The 16,426-nt window shown below is 41.9% G+C and overlaps 2 protein-coding genes and 4 non-coding genes across 6 annotated transcripts; all 6 read right to left on the bottom strand.

The window, feature by feature from the left end:
• Positions 1 to 1,618: 1,618 nt before the first annotated feature.
• LOC104932872 (40S ribosomal protein S8) lies at positions 1,619 to 5,075 on the bottom strand. The gene is made up of 6 exons (XM_010748200.3): positions 4,976 to 5,075; positions 3,910 to 4,016; positions 3,593 to 3,692; positions 3,198 to 3,373; positions 2,541 to 2,670; positions 1,619 to 1,778 (listed from the first exon to the last, which is right to left on the bottom strand). The coding sequence occupies exons 1-6, from the start codon at positions 4,977 to 4,979 to the stop codon at positions 1,669 to 1,671; spliced, it is 627 nt and encodes a 208-aa protein (XP_010746502.1). The 5' UTR covers positions 4,980 to 5,075; the 3' UTR covers positions 1,619 to 1,668.
• LOC113744152 (small nucleolar RNA SNORD38) lies at positions 2,137 to 2,205 on the bottom strand. The gene has a single exon (XR_003461308.1). It is a non-coding gene; the product is annotated as a small nucleolar RNA SNORD38 (small nucleolar RNA).
• On the bottom strand, positions 2,765 to 2,833 carry LOC113744150 (small nucleolar RNA SNORD38). The gene has a single exon (XR_003461307.1). It is a non-coding gene; the product is annotated as a small nucleolar RNA SNORD38 (small nucleolar RNA).
• Positions 3,469 to 3,537, bottom strand: LOC113744148 (small nucleolar RNA SNORD38). The gene has a single exon (XR_003461305.1). It is a non-coding gene; the product is annotated as a small nucleolar RNA SNORD38 (small nucleolar RNA).
• On the bottom strand, positions 3,767 to 3,874 carry LOC113744138 (small nucleolar RNA SNORD46). The gene has a single exon (XR_003461301.1). It is a non-coding gene; the product is annotated as a small nucleolar RNA SNORD46 (small nucleolar RNA).
• Positions 5,076 to 8,217: 3,142 nt separating the features above from the next.
• Positions 8,218 to 15,302, bottom strand: zgc:66427 (E3 ubiquitin-protein ligase ZNRF1). The gene is made up of 5 exons (XM_019254256.2): positions 14,445 to 15,302; positions 13,275 to 13,370; positions 13,075 to 13,180; positions 11,656 to 11,757; positions 8,218 to 10,832 (listed from the first exon to the last, which is right to left on the bottom strand). The coding sequence occupies exons 1-4, from the start codon at positions 15,001 to 15,003 to the stop codon at positions 11,700 to 11,702; spliced, it is 819 nt and encodes a 272-aa protein (XP_019109801.2). The 5' UTR covers positions 15,004 to 15,302; the 3' UTR covers positions 8,218 to 10,832; positions 11,656 to 11,699.
• Between the last annotated feature and the right edge of the window lie 1,124 nt (positions 15,303 to 16,426).

The following is a 16,426-nucleotide window of genomic DNA, read 5'->3' as shown; positions in this document are numbered from 1 at the left end:
TTTTTGATTTCTCATAAAAACTAAGCATGTTTCCCAAAACACTTCTCTGACCACTAGACAGCACAGTAACTGTCCCTGAATGAGGACAATAGGTCTAAGTTGAGCAAAATAAAGTATTATTGAAATGTCCCTGTATGAGGACGCAGGGTCGCAGGAGGATACAGGTGGACTGATTACTAAGGTGGTAAGGTACAGACAGACTCAGTGGTGAATTTGGCCAAATACCTGCCAACACCTGTTTCTCTGAGTTTATTTCTATTCACAACAAATAACAACAATGTAAAACAACAATAACATCTGTAGTTGTACTGTGCTGTTATACATTCAATATAATATTAAAAATATCCATGACATATATCACTTAGCCATAGGCCGCCTGTTGACTCAGTGATATATAAGGGATCATTTCAGGAAAATGTTGGGAGACACTGCCCTCTATTCTTCTTCTTATTATTATTATAAATACCATTGTTGCAGTTGGTATAATTAGTTTTCCTTTTTAAGATGATTTAGATGTTTTATTTATTTTTTGTTGGTGCAAAGTTGAAGACTTAGATTTCATCTTCGCCTCGTTTCCCTCTCAGCCATCAAATTGTTTTCATAATTACTTTAATCATTTCTTGCTTACCTGCATGTGTGCCATGCATTTCAAAGAGCTGTATGAATGGCCTATAAACCACATTTAATTGCCGTGTGGAAACAAATATAATGTATTTTTCCTGTTTAACATGAGCCAAAATGAATCCTGCGTGATTAAATGCCACTGAAATGTAAAGTGTGCTCTTACAGTGGTCTGTAGGCGTTTAACACTGGCCTGGTTACTTGTCGTGTCTCATTTGGCCAGTGTGATTAATGTAGAAACAAGTGAATGATTGCTTTAAGTCATTAATTCTTTTGTTGTACAAGCATATAAACAGGTAGAGGGTTAGTTTCCCTCCTGTCCTCTGTCAGCCACCACAGGTAATAGAATTAGCCTGCCAGAAAGCTTTATTTATTTATAATTTAATTATATTACAAGTAGCTTCACCTCAACACACTGCAATATTCACCATCAATCCAATAGCTCTGCCATAAATTCTATATTCACTAAGCTCATGTCTCAGTTCTGTCGACACCGTCAGGTTTTAACCGTCATTTACTACTGAAGTTGTAGTTTGCAGTCATGTTAAACTGGACTGTATTATATTTAGGAGTTTAAAATAGTTTGGCCACCCCCCTAACATACATGAGCCAGTGTTAGAAGCACCTGCCAATAAAATAGTGTACCAATACTTCAATAGTTAATGTAACAGTAAATAGTTTTAGATCATACTCTAAACTGTAGATTGGGGAAAATACTTGAGATCATTTCTGTACCACTGTATTCAATAGTTTTTCAGAAGAAATGCATTTACAAAGTTAAAGGTCGCAACGCCTCTTCCACCTCATAATCTGACATTTCCAGTACATCAGTGTGTGCTGCAGCAGACTTCCTGGTCTTTACTCAATTGTTAAAATAATATCAAGCGTTTATATTTTGCTCCCCATATGACCAGAGTCATCATATATCTAAGTTTTAACCCTCTGTGATCAAGATTAGAATTGTAATGCATCAACAAACAGACAAATCAAAGCAGTAGACAGTTGTGGGGCGTTTGGAGTTTATTGACGTATCAAACAGCTGTACATCTATTTGCCTTTCTTGGCCTTGATCTTCCTCAGGTAGAACTCAAGCTCTTTGCCTTCCAGGATGTAGCCGTCTGCCCTGCCGCACTGGCCGGGTCTGGAGGCGATGCAAGCTGCAGGAGGGACAAGAGAAATGATCAGTACAGTTAATACTTGGAAGTCCACAAGTGAAGAGTACGAGTGGTATAAACCAGTCTGACACTGTCCTGCTTCAGCCAGTCTTAAAGATTTGCATAATTAAGATCATGGCTGCTTAAATTGAGGTGGGTGCAATTACAGGTGACTTGTTTGAGTAACTAGGCTTCGTTCAGCCTGCCTCATCTCCACCCACACCTTCGCTCATTTTTGGATTAGTCGGGAGCCTGACTGAGCTTCACAACAGGTCTCAGAAACCTGTGGTCACCATGGATACTACATCCACGTTTTAGGTATCGACAGGGCGAGTTAACGCTGCAGATGTCAGCGTAGGTCTTTCTCAGAGTCTTTGATATCACCACTTTCATTCAGTAGCAGAACTGGACAAAGTTATCTTCATGGAAAGACGTGGACAGGATTAGAGAAGAGACGATGCCTTTTAATTGCATTGTCAAAAAGTGGATTTCTACAGAGAGAGATCACCCATAAAGGCAGGTCAGTGTATTTCTACAGGTTAGTCTCACTGCATGGAGGAAATTCAGTCTAATAAAGTCAGACTGAATCCAGAACGTCGACCCACAGACCACATTAACTCATTTTCACCTCTGAAACATGCATTTCCCATGACACGAAGAGGAATATTGCAAAGTTATTTCGAGTTCAGATATTTTGGACTCAAATAACAGATACAATCTCCACATCGACAGCTATCACAGCAGAACAAACATGTCGAGACTCACCGAGCAGTTTTCCCTGCTGGAACTGCTCCTCCAGGAGGGTGCTGATCTTGGCTGTCTTTTTACGCTCATCGTACTTCTTCTGGGTCCTCTTGGACCTCTTCTTGTTCAGAACCTCTTCCTCCTCAGGAGTCTACAGAAAAAAAAAAAAAGAGGGATAAAGGCTCATTAACACTTCGTCTACTGAGCAATAACAGGTGGTGTAATACTGCAGCAGACATCAGGTCTTTCTCAGAGTCGTTATTATCACCACTTTCATTCAGTAGCAGAACTGGACAAAGTTATCTTCATGGAAAGACGTGAAACTAAAAGTGCAGATGCTGTGGACATGAAGTCTATTGTGATCTGGGGACCCTGATTCTAACTTTCTGTGTTGTGTCAACACAAAAGGGCTTTCATACAAAGACCACCCTTAGTCCATTAGGCTGGGCGGACGACACTCAAACCCAACACAACTGAACTTGGACTAAGTGCGATTGTGGGTTGCCATTGTGGCAACATGTGGTCTGAAACTGACATTGAGCTCTAATGAAGAGAAAGTCACATTTCAACCTATCACAGCAGCACCACACTGTATACAAACTCTAAAAACAGAAGGCGTCGAGCCTCTGCTCAATTTAAAAGAATAAAAACATGCTAGACTATATTCTCCCCACGTACCAGCTTGGCTCCCTTCTTGCGTCCCAAAGGAGTGGCGTAGTGAGCCTCGTACCACTGCCTGTAGGGAAGGCTGTCGACAAGGACGATGCAGTTCTTCACCAGGGTCTTGGTTCTGACCAGCTCGTTGTTGGAGGCATTGTAGACCACGTCGATGATCCTGGTCTTACGTGTGCAGCCTGTGTGTACACAAAAATGAAGCGGCATTATAGCAGAAGCAACACTTCCCATTACATCGATCAACTAAAAACGTTGTTTTAATATCACACAGGTCTTTCTCAGAGTCTTCATTATCATCACTTGCATTCAGTAGCAGAACTGGACAAAGTTATCTTCATGGAAAGAAGTGTGCGACATTAAAAAAAGGGCTCAAGCTGCAGGAAATCAAAGAAACTTACACTCAGAGCCCCATGAGAAGTTACCAACATCCAGCCTCAGAGCACGGTACTTCTTGTTCCCACCACGGACCCTCACTGTGTGGATGCGGCGAGCTCCGATCTAAAAGAAAGACACGCTCTTAGTGTTTATATAACACAGGTTAATCATGCGTACAGACTGCTTTCTGAACCACACGCGTGTCAGTGTAACTATGACAAGTCCTAACATTGGTGAGCCCAAAACTTTGAACCAAAACGGCCCAAAAAGGACTCACCTAAGGTCACGTTTTCATCACCCACGCTACATCAAGTCTCTTTTAAGCACAAGATTCATTTACCTTTGTGTTTGCGGGAGGACGTCCGAGCTCATACTTCCTCTTCTTGTGGTAGGGCTTGCGTTTACCGCCGGTCTTGCGGCGTTTATGCCAGTTGTCCCTTGAGATACCTGAACAAAGAGTTTAAAAAAAAACAAAGTTAGATCACCGGATAAACTCACAGGACTCTCGGTACGATCTATAAAAGAGCTTGAGCGATCAGTTCTCCAAGGTAGGTTGTCCGCAGTTTAATTCGGATTCCGCTTAAAGATTTTCATCACATCGCTCAAGCGATTTTAAAGCTGCATGTGTCACATTATCCAACACTAAACTCTGGATTTGAACCTACATAAATCTGTCTGTGCATGGAAAAATGTGGCTGCATGTGTCACATTATCCAACACTAAACTCTGGATTTAAACCTACATTAAGCTGCCTGTGCATATTGTGCTTTAAACCTCGTATTTAAGCATAAAGACACTAATTTCAGTCATTTTCTTCCTCTTTAAAACCATCATGAGGCCTCACGAGGAGCCAGCATGCACCCTAACTTCCCTAACACACGTTAGTTAACTAAAGCACACATAAATCTTTAAGATAAATCACATAAAAAGCACTTAACTACCTCCTTAAACGCGTTTAATCCTCATTATTTCCCTCCATGTGTCTCAAAGCAGCATGTCGCGTCCTGCTAACTAATGCTAACACCACCTCTTCAAACACCTTTTAAAAACTCACACCGCCTCTGAAACAGTCAACACACCGAGCACACAGCGCTGAATCCCGCTAAAACACTTTAAACCCTCACATTAAAGCAGAGAGAGCCGTGCACAGAGACAAACTCCAAACATCAGCTACATGAGAGAGAGAGAGCGAGCAGCCATCTTGGGGCACATCTTCACCCACACATCCTCCCCGAGAATTATCTCATTTAAAACACGACAAACTGACAGCAAGACAGGAAAGTTCAACCTAAATCTGTTCAAGTAATGTTTAGCTTCAACGTGGCGAACCATTATTTGAGTATCCCTTCGTTAAATCGGCAGATGGAGAAGGATTCAGCCTCCGAGCCGAGCGTGAAAACACGTACCCATTCTCAGGCGCCGGCTAGAAAGAGGGAGCGCAAAGGATCATGGGGAGGTTTGAAGCCGCGTGTTCTCGCGATAAATCGCGCACACAACACACAAACACCACACAGACGGCTGCGAACGAGATTTGGGGGAACGAGGCTGCCGACCTGATTATCTGTTTTGTTATTATTAATAATTATTTATATATATTTTAGGGTTAAAGTAGTTTGAATTTAATTTGGACTTCCGCCAACAAAACTTTAAATTAGTTTGTTTAAAGAAAAAAACTTTAACTACATTATTACTAATTAGTATTCTTATTATTGTTGTTGTTGTTGTTGTTGTTTGTTTGTTGACTATGTTTTGGTTTTCTGGTCGTGTTGATTTAATTGACTTTCCCAACAAAACTTTATAATTTTGTTTAACGAAAAAAACACCTACGTTTTTCTAAATTATTATTCTATTCTTCTTATTCTTATTATCTTATTCTATCTTCGTCTTTGTCTTATAATCCGTCGTCGGCGTACATTTTTGCCGATGACCAGCCAACCCAACCAAACACAACAACACCTATGCCACTGGACACAAAACAGCCACCTCCCACAACGCGGTCCCCCCACCTATTTATGTAATAACCCATACATATAAAACAAATTTCTGAGACATACACACGATTGAGCTTAGAAACAGTAATATTAACAGACAAAGGACAGCCATTTTTCTTGAATTGCATTACATATTTCAATTTTATAACTAAAATTCAACTTTTGTGTGTTTATACCCGAGATAAGGCCGCTTGCCATCTTCTTAGTTATTATTATAAATACGGTATATCCTTCGAGTAAATTATATTGTTGCAGTTGGTATAAGAAGAGATTTTATTAATCCTGTTATAAAAGTCTGTCTAAGGTATTACATTACATTACATTACATTGCATTTAGCAGACGCTTTTATCCAAAGCGACTTACAGAGGAGGACATAAGCTGACAAAGGTGTAAAGGAGCACAGAGTAGTTGTTAGTTTTGTTAGGCAGGGAAGCATTCTCGAAAGAGAAAGGTTTTTACAAGTTTTTTAAAGGTAGAAAGGGATGTTGCTGTTCTAGTAGCCGTTGGTCGGTCATTCCACCATTTGGGGACGACCACAGAGAAGAGTTTAGAGTGACCTCGCTTTGCGAGAGGCGAGGGTACAACTAGACGGTTTGAATGAGCGGGGCGTAACGCCCTGGTCGGGACGTGAGCCTTTAGTAGGACGCTGAGATAGGCAGGGGCAGATCCTGAGATGGTTTTGTAGGCTAGCGTCAGAGCTTTGTGTTTAGTTCTGGCAGCTAAGGTGTCGGGCTGTCTTGGACTATGACTCCCACTCCACTCCATGAGGTGCTGGACAGACCTTCAGCCAGAGACTGCTGGCACCAAGATGCTCCACAGAGAGACACAAGAAGTCTTTCCTACCTGTGAGCATTAGTCTCTACAACTCCCCCCTCAAAATATCACACACTCCAAGTCAAGTCCAGTAGCTGTCGAACTGGCTTGTGCAATAAATAAGTGAAATCTGCCTCACATGCATCTGTACAGTCTCTCAAAGACTAGATTCTTTATAAGGTTTTAGACTTACATATTGCATAGTTCACTGTTACTTGGTTTTTATTTTAATGTTACTGTTTTTATTTAACTGTTAAATAAAACCAGTAACAGGGGAGGTGTCCAAGACAGCCCTTTTTTTTAAAAAATGTATAAGAACCAACTGTTAGAGCTCCTCAAGGAGCCTTTTCTCTGTAAACCCCTTTGGTGTGTTGCACTGTTAAACGCTCCTTCTTGTACAAGAATAATAAATTCAACTTAAACTTTAATACTTTGAATCCAGTCTTCCTTATTTAAGGATTTTTCTTCTCTCAAAGGGAAATTCTTTTTTGTTGTTGTTGTTACATGCATTTTAACCCGAAAAACACACTTTATGTACACATGGTTCACATGCAAATGTGGAGAGAGATGGTGGAGTAATGGGCAGCCCTCCCTTAGAAGTACCACTGCAAGCAGTTGTGGGGGGTTTAGTGCCACTTCTACAGCTACCAGTCCACCTCCATACTTTGTTACATACAGGATTTGAACCAGTACATTTTTTGTTGGTGCAAAGTTGCCAGATCATCAAAAGCTAAAGACTAGAATTTCATTTTTAGCCATTGCCATTTAACCTCCATAATTCATTTAATCATTTCTGTCTTTTTTCCATATGTGTGCCGTGTATTTTATCACAGCTGTACCATTTTAACTGACGTATGTCCAAATGAATCCTGTGCAGATCTTTCTGGTGTTTGTGTGATTAAATGCCACTGAAATTTGAAATGTGCTCTTACAGTGGTCTGTAGTCTGATGATATGTAGGAGTTTATCAGCAGTCTGTTTCTTGTTACATCCCATACTCTTAATAAATCTCATTCGGCCAGTATGATTTGTCTCACTGTAGTTTTTATTCACAGACTGATTGATGATATTAGTCCTAGTAGTTCCACCTTAGCATCTTTTTATTAAAGGTCTAGTTTGTAGGATTCAGTGGCACCTAGCAGTGAAGTTGCAGATTACAAAGTGAATGGATATTCTCTCACACCTCACCCTCTACTTCCAAGCATGTAGGAAAAACTCTGGCTGCGAAAGTCACATAATTGTCTAGTTCACATAGTTCTGCAGCTTCTTCAGCATTGATCTGAGTGTGTGGGCCTCATTTTGGAAATTATTGCTACTGTCTGCAATATTCTTATTACCTCCCACCAGAACTCCCGTCTGCATCATCAGGTACATCCTACTGTGCTCATTTCATTTTCTCATACAACTTCATTTGAAAAGAATTCAATTTAATGGTGGGAAAAGGATCTGTGAAGGAAACCAAACCTAAGATCAACTTTTAAAACATTTATTCTGTGATTGAAATGATCTCTTTAAAATGAAAACTCTTCAGGTCAGTGTGACCTGATTAAGGCTGGATTCAAACACAGTTCAGCACTGTGGTAAAATGCAGGTTTTTCCATTCATTTGAGTTGGTGTAGTGCGTTTTGGCTGCAGCTGTATGGGTGGCTGAGGGTACCTGTGGTGAAGTTGAGTCGAATCCAACTTTTGACGTTGCAGCCCGTCAAATCAGACCGGTCGAACCCTGAAATGTCTCTGAAACTAAGACTAAGACTATCCAGGTGGAGTTTGATCTGACTGAACAGCACAAACAACCACAAACACATCACTGACACACTGACACAAAAACAGACATCCACAAAACGTCTCTCACACATATTTATTGTAAAAAATACATATAAAAACAATTTCTGAGACATACAAAAGATTGGAGCTTAGAAACAGTATATTGAACAGACAAAGACCAAGCCATTTTTCTTGAATTGCATTACATATTTACAATTTTAATAAATAAAATTCAATTTGTTTTTATACCAGAGTAAAGGCAGATTGTCCATATCTTGGGGATGCAGATGCCGTTATGGTGGGGGGAGAAAAAAAAAAGAAAAGAGAACATTCTCATCTAAATACATCGGCCTCAAAGCACAGGGCGCACAGCGGGATCAGCGCCCTGCCATTCAAAAAACAAAAAACAAAAGGACATTTATACAAAACACCGTCCTTGGATTGGAGCTAGTTTACACACAGAGTATTTAGTTAGCATTGGTAAAAATTGAGGTATTGCACCACACAGCTTAGAGGGGGTAAGAAAGCAAATGAGAGTAATGTGGGGTTTTTAGATTGTCTAAATCTTTAATCGACAACCCAACCACCACCACCACCACCACCACCCGCCCCCCACTTCCCACCCCTAAACAAACAAACACACACACACACACACACCCCTCCCAGTCAAAGTATACAACATCATAATTCATCACCACAACAAAATGTAACATCTAATGATCAATGCAGCTCGTCCGTTCTCGCGCACACAGACACAGAGACTTTTGGCATTATTTTTTTCTGATCACCTACACAAAAAACATGAGACGCATGCACGGGGCTGCCCTCTCGTGGCGGGGCAAGTCGTAGCACCTCAGACTCTTTAACACCATGGACCAGAAAAGAAGAGGGGGAGGAGAGGGGGGTGAACACAAAACTAGGAAACCTGTGCACTGGGCCGACCTCTAAAAAAAAAAACCTGATCCATACTTACCACTTGTGAGCACAGAGATTAAAAAAAAAAACACATGGGACAGAAAAAAATCAAATCGATTCATGTTTTTGTTCGGTTCCCCACTGGCCTGTGTACAATCCGCACCAGACAGCATCTGTTGAGCAGCCTCACTGTTGTGCTTCCACCTCAGTTCAGCCCTAAAAAGAAAAAAAACCAAAAAACTACAAATACCTGCTTGCACAAGAACCCCTTCACCCGGCAAAGGCAATCCACACACACACACACACACACACACTTAACATATTTAGCAATGATATAATATCTAGAAACCTAAAAATAAAAAAAAGAGGGGAAATGGGTGGGGGCTTAGTTATGTAATAATTAACCATCAGCTGTCCATCGCCTCCAGTTCTGGAAAGAGAGGCAGATGCCACATGGTATAAACACACCACCCCCAAAAATACATCCCTCAATCCGCCCATCCCTCCTTTATCCCTCCTCGATCTGGCACCGATATAACCAGATGGCCAAACTGTCCCCTTGGGTTCTGGTCCAAAAAATCCGGACTACACCCCAGAGAGTGTTGGAGAATGGATAGATAGAAGAGGAGGGAGGAGGGTGTGGTGGGACACAACCCCCCGAAACCGCATTCAAAGTGCAGCTGGACCACTTGAGCCGCCATGTCGCGTACCAATGCCACATGTAACAGGAAGAAAATGAAAAGAAAAAAAAAGGGTAACCCGCTCGACCAAGCAGACCTTTGGGCAATTTACAGTAAACACACACGACACCACACACACACACTTTCACACTTTCAGTCATGCTTAGGACATTTTCTATCCTTGGTCATCATCTCCAAACAAACACACACACACAACCAAGACCGTATGTGGAAAAAAATGAAAAATAAAATTAAAAAAAAATCAGCCTTGAAGGACAAAAGTGCTCAAATTGGTGCCAACACCAGCGCTACTATGGCCCTATGAAATACCTACAACCTTCCTAAAACACTCAGCAAGTAGCAGCACATTAAACTCTGAGCTAACTAACTAACCACCTACAAGAAAACTGACCTACTCAGATAAACAATTAGCCCCCAAACTTCCCCTGAAATGTTTACAGGTAATAGAAAAAAAAAAAAGGTTTAACGGCAGCCCCCCATTCACCAAAAAAAAAAAAAGCCCTCAACCTCCAGCTGGGTCAAAATAAAGCAATGTGGTAACAGTTCGCTTTCAGTGTGAGGTTTGGTTCATTTGGGGTTAGCCGAGGAAAGAAAACATTCATCCAATGTATGACATGGAACAATACTCTTTCTGCAAAATACTTGATAAAATGACCAAAAAAAAATACACAGGAGAGGATCCAAAGTCACAGTTAGGACAACTTTTTTTTGTGTGTGTGTGTCCCTCCCAAAGTTCGAGATCTTTCTGGGGCGAGTTCCATCGTTATTTTTTTATTAAATGTTCCGCGGCCGAACCTCCTCCTCTTCCACACTTCTGTTCCATCAAGGTTCCCGACCCACAGATCAGCTGTTTTTTTTTTTCTTTTCTTTTTTGTTGTTTTACGGTTGGCTTGAAACGACCTCGACTGAGTTCAAATAGATCCGAGCAGCGGAGAGCGTCAGGTGTCGATACAACCGGAGCTTCCTCTTAGGATCGTCTGTTCTCCGCTCAAATATAGGGTTAGCGTCTGAGAGGGACTTTGATTTTGTTCAATTACACGTGTTTTCATTGGGTTTCTATTGGGATTCAGTGTAGTCTCCTGTGAGGACGGAAAAAAAAGAAGAAGACTGTCCATTAGAGAAGCAATGCACACCGTAATGACTGTATTAAAACATCACATTAATATTTTCAGGATCATTTACCATCATCAGTCTACGATAAATGCATGAAATGAATCAATAAACTGATGAGTTGAATGACACAACTGGCTCCAACACTGAACTGACAAAATGAATATTGTTTTTAGATGAATAGGTGTTCGAAATGATTGTTAGCTGCAGCTCTGGGTTCTTCTTTAAAGATAAAGTAGTATAAATATAGATCATTACCACCCTACTTTGGTGTTCTGCACCGTAAGTGAAACAAACACTTTATTTTTAAACTGCCTCTCGACTCGCTGCAGTTCATGGGGTGGATATTTGAGCCTCTGTGAATTTATTTACAGGCTGAAATGTGTCAAAATTCGGAAAACTGTCGTGAAATGTGTGGTTAACTTAATTCCAGTTGATATTTGATTCATTTTCTTAAGGTTCTTGTGTCGGTTCTTCTCTTTACATTCCAGAACCTTTGCTTCTTTTGTTACAGGACACAAAGTGATGATGTTTTCTCAAAGTATCTCCTTTAAAAAACTGAAGATTAAACATCTCGATACCAGAAATACAGATTTAGGGTTATCATATCAGCACTAGTAATGAAAAGTTACGAAAACTAATGATGAAACCGAGCAATGAGTGGTTGATACTTCTTCTTGTGGAGACGTAATCTACTGCAGTGACCTCAGGAGATTCTTTATCACGTCCGTCTCATAAACGTCTCTACAGTAGTGTTGCTGTGCCTGATGTTGAAGAGCGAATCTTACGTACCTGAGTCGGGTTGGTCACTGTGTGGAATACATGTGACCCGTGAGTCAATCAAAGGGATGCTCGGGGCAGCAGGGTTTCACCTTGGACCAAGAATCAATGCAGCTACAAGGGAAAGAAAGAAAACAGACACCACGTCGTGTTAATGTGGCAGATCCTCTGTGGTGGGTTTTTTTTTAAATGGCGCAATTCACTAACAGAAAGTGAAAGCAAACATAATGAAACGGCTGCAGCCAGTTATAAATAAATATAAAGTCTCCCCAGCTCATTAAACACAACAAGTCCACAGTCAGACGTGAGAAGAGTGGTCAGGCCAGCACTTCTTTTAATTCGCCTCGAGCACTAACGTGGAACTGAAACAAATAAGTCTACCACTCGAGTGAGACAAAACAGTCTACAGTCTGACAGCAACTATTTTAACATCTTATTTGTGAGTTGCAGTTTCTCTATCGTGACGATTTGCTGAACTTTCTCTCTTTTAACTGAAGGTTAATGGATTGTTGATGAGGTTTGTCGGAGCCTCTGGGAACTACAGTCTTACAGTCCAGATGATCGATTGGCCGTTTGTTGCAGTCGACACTGTGCGTACGTGACTTTTATTGTCGTGTCGTGCTTGATTAGTTTCATATTTTAGATTCTTAGCCTTTTTCCAAATCTCCCTTGCTCGACTGGGTGGATCAGTCAATTAGGCAGCCGAACGGCAGCCACGCCTAAAAACTAAAATCTTCTTATGTAACATAACTTTCCAACTTTCAGCCTGCTGGTTTTCATCACAGTTAAACGTGATGATGCTTTTATTGTCGTGTGGATTTTCCAATCTTCTTCTTCTTCTTCTTCTCGGATTTCCTAATCTTGGTAAACTTCAAGTCTCAGCGTGTCCACTCTCAAAGTCTTTTTTGAGAGAATTATGGGAAAGCAAAGGCTTCTTGGAAGTGGGGAATAAAGCAGTGTTTGTGTTGCAGCATGTTTCCAAAATGAAAATTAGAAGGTGATGAGCTGTGACGTGCATAAACTCTTCCACGAATCTTTGATCTGTCTTGTCTGCGACTGCGTCTTCTTAAAACGTAACGGTGCAGTCATTACCACACTTCTAACAGCATCATCTACTGTCAGCGGACTGTTTATCTCGTCCTCTGCTACGTAAAAGCTGGTCTTATCTCGTGTTATACTTCATGTCATGTTGAAGATAATGATTCTTAATCACAGTATGTCAGCAGAGGTCGTCTGGATCGTGTTCAGCACATCATTGAGAGGGACAACGGGTCTCTAAACGTGCACTCGTACAAAACAACTTTTGCTTTCTTTTTGTCCAGTCCGTTTTTTAATCTGTCCTACGCCAATTTGCATCTTTTACCGTCCTCCTTTCGTTTGTATCTGCCTGTGTTTTATTGTAATGCAAATACACCAACTGAAATGTGTTACCTCTTATGGTATACGCAGAGGCAAGCCAGCCTGGCGATGGTCTCTCCCTGTACCAGATCCTCCAAACAGATGGAGCATTCTCCGCTGTCTTTACTGAGCACATCCGCTGTAGACACACAAAGCAATCATAGGTGTTTACAGTGTGTTAAATAAAAAGAAAAGACACAGCCTTTTGGACTATTTTTTGACACGATACTTACTATTGTAAGGTAGGGGAGGAGAGGTGAGGCAGCTCAACAGGTGATCCTCGATCCGACCCCCCGGGAAGGGCTTCGAGCAGAAGGGACAGCGGATATCTGCACAGAGAGAGAGAGAGCGGAGACACAACAACAAGGGTTGAGATTAACACGCCGTGTCACGACCAGATATAAATGATAGATGATGTGCGCATCACTTTCTAGATAAAGAACGTGAAGACTGAAACACAATCAGCCGGTGTGAAGGCTGCGGGGATGGTGTTAGGAAGGGTGTTAACTTGAGCGCAGCAACTTCACTTAAATGCACACATGAGCTGGAGGGAAAGAAACGCCAGAGCCATGAGTGGATGGGACAGACATGCAGAAGCAGTGCCCTACATTCTCCACCTCCTCCTCCACCTCCTCCTCCTCCTATCTATGAGCTGCTGCCAGCGTTGTGCGAGGGCATGTGAAGTTGTGACCCATTTTCCCCGGGTTTTGCTGGAGGGCTGGCCTGGGAAACCCACCACACTGTTGTGTTTTTGCCTCCTAATCTCATGTTTGCCCGTCACATGCAGACCAAGAATAATGCGTTTTCACTTCCTCTGCAAACTCATGTTCCCGTTTCTTCAACGCAAAAAAAAGGTGGTCGGTTGCTCGCTGCAGGATTTCACACAACGACTGTCAACACAGGCCTTGTGTCATGACTTGTGTGTTGTGTGTCACCACTTCTAGTTTTTTACGCCATAGCTCTGCTTCATACAATAGAGTCTCTGATGATTTTTTGAGTCACGGGAAAAGAGATTATCTGTCCAGGAATGTAAATTCCCCCTCCCTCAAATAATCCATTTCACTACCGATGAATGGGTGGATGAATTTGAAATTCATAGTGGTTGTGCTGTGAGAATAAGACACTTTATTCGGCTGCTATAGAGTGAAGTAAGTCCTCCTGTATTTCCCAGTGACTATCACACCCATGATTCCTGTTTATTTCCCACTCCAGCTGTCTCATGGCAGTCATACCCCACTTCTGGTCACACCTTTTATATTGAGGTATTGAGTCATTGACAGCCTGTAACTTGTGTTGATGACCTGTCTAGACATCCACAAAAAACAAAAAAAAAAAAAAAACCTAGTGGAAACATGCCAATAATTATCACAAACACATAATATGTATAAATATATATAACTTACTGCCATGGCGGTTGTTGACACGGTAAAGGCCGATCCAAGCCTCTGACACCGGCCGCTGGTGTGTGCCCCGCACCCGGGCGGACCTCGCTCCGACGCTGCGGGCGGATGAGTGCCGATTCCCGGGCAGCCGCTCGGAAAAGGTGCGGTGGGGCGTGCGGCCTGTCTCCTCCCCGGGCTGGTGTTCAGCTACGACGGGGGACTCTGGGCTTGAGTTCCCGTCTTCCTCCGGCTTCCCCTCGCTGTTGTCGTCCGCGGGTGACGCTTGGCTAATGCTGGAGGGGATGCCGCCGCTGTTGTTGTGGTGGTGGTGGTGGTGGTGATGGTGGTGGTCAGCGGGGCTGCCGTCGGCGCTCGCCCCATGCTGCCCCAGGTCCGAGTCGCTGCCTTCCTCCGATCGGCTCCGGTTGGCCTCCGTGTCCTCGAAGCTGCCCGAGAAGTCCACCATGAGACTGGTGGGCCTGGCACAGCGGGGTCGCCGGTACGAATCCCGCTTTGGGCCATCTTTCCCAAAGGCGGACGGAACCGGGTCTTCCTGTAGGCGACTTGCTCTCGTCCCCATCTCTATCGAAGCGAGCTAGCGGGCTAAAGCCGAGCCTGCTTCCTCAAAGCGAACCACACAACCGGGGGGGGGCGAGTTAACCTCGGATCGACCCTCAAACTGACAAATACCCGTCTGGGAACTTTAAATAACGACTAATGTCAGCCAGCAGAGTCCAGTGGAGACGGTATATGTGTCCTGATGTCCCCGCTGTGGCCTCAGTGTGTCCACATTTTTCTTTCTTTTTTGACGTGCCCCTTCTCGCTGCTGCAGCGGAAATACCGCATTTTCGCTTCCTCCTTTGAGCCGTACACAAACAGTTACGGTAACGTCACCAGTACGGAAGCCTAACAGTGTTAAAATGACAAACAAACAAATTTTTTAAAATAATTTTTATAATTATTATTTCTCTAATCTCTCTCCTCATTTTATATTATCATATATATATAATAATGTGTTATTGAGTAAATATTAAAAGCAATAATTCTGTTTGCATTTTCACATTATAGCGACAACCCCATATAATAATAATAATAATAATATAATAATAATTAATAATAATAATATAATAATTAATACGACAGAGAATTAGGGCCACATTTAAATTTTAAAACATTTTTTGGAATTAATTACGAGAATAAAGTTGTTATTAACATGGCGAGTATTAAATCTCGCCATAACAACAACTTTAATCTCGTATTAATGAAAAAATAAAATAATTTAAATGTGGCCCTAATATTCTGTTAGTAATAACATAATAATTAATAATAATAATAATGCATTTTATTTCATAGGCGCATTTCTGTCACCCAAGGACACCGTACAATAAATAAAAGTAGACAGCAAATAACAAAAACAAACAAAGAGTAAAAGTAAAACCATAAAAGTAAACCAAATTACAAGAATACAACATTAAAAACAGGTTAAAATAGGACAATGCAATTGAATCTGTCAGATGGAAAAGGTGATTTTAAACAGGTTGGTTTTGAGTGCACTCTTGAATTGTGAGAGTGAGTTGATGTTTCTTATGACGGGGGGTAAAGAGGTCCAAAGCTGGTGGTGAGACGGGCAGAGGGGACAGTCAGGTGAATGTAGGAGCAGCAACATGGAGAAGATATGAGAGATATGGTCATGGATGGCTTTGAATGTGAGCAGAAGGGTTTTGTAATTGATTGATTGGATCAATTGATCAATTGTAATTGATTGTAATTGATTGGATTTGACCGGGAGCCAGTGGAGCTGTTGCAGGACAGAAGTGATGTGGTGGATGGAAGGGGGTTCTGGTGATGATGCGGCCAGCTGAATTCTGGACCAGCTTATGTAATACCCAACTTCACAGCAGAAATAAACATGTTTACAGCCTGGTACAAAAAACAGTTTTGGCCTCCATAGCTAATTTCCTCGTTCATGACAACTGTACTGAGGGTGAATTTATATACAACTC

This window comes from Larimichthys crocea, chromosome II, assembly GCF_000972845.2.
Source record: "Larimichthys crocea isolate SSNF chromosome II, L_crocea_2.0, whole genome shotgun sequence".
Classification (NCBI taxonomy): domain Eukaryota; kingdom Metazoa; phylum Chordata; class Actinopteri; family Sciaenidae; genus Larimichthys; species Larimichthys crocea.
Note: the sequence above shows the minus strand (reverse complement) of the source record. Positions and strands in the feature narration are given on the sequence as shown.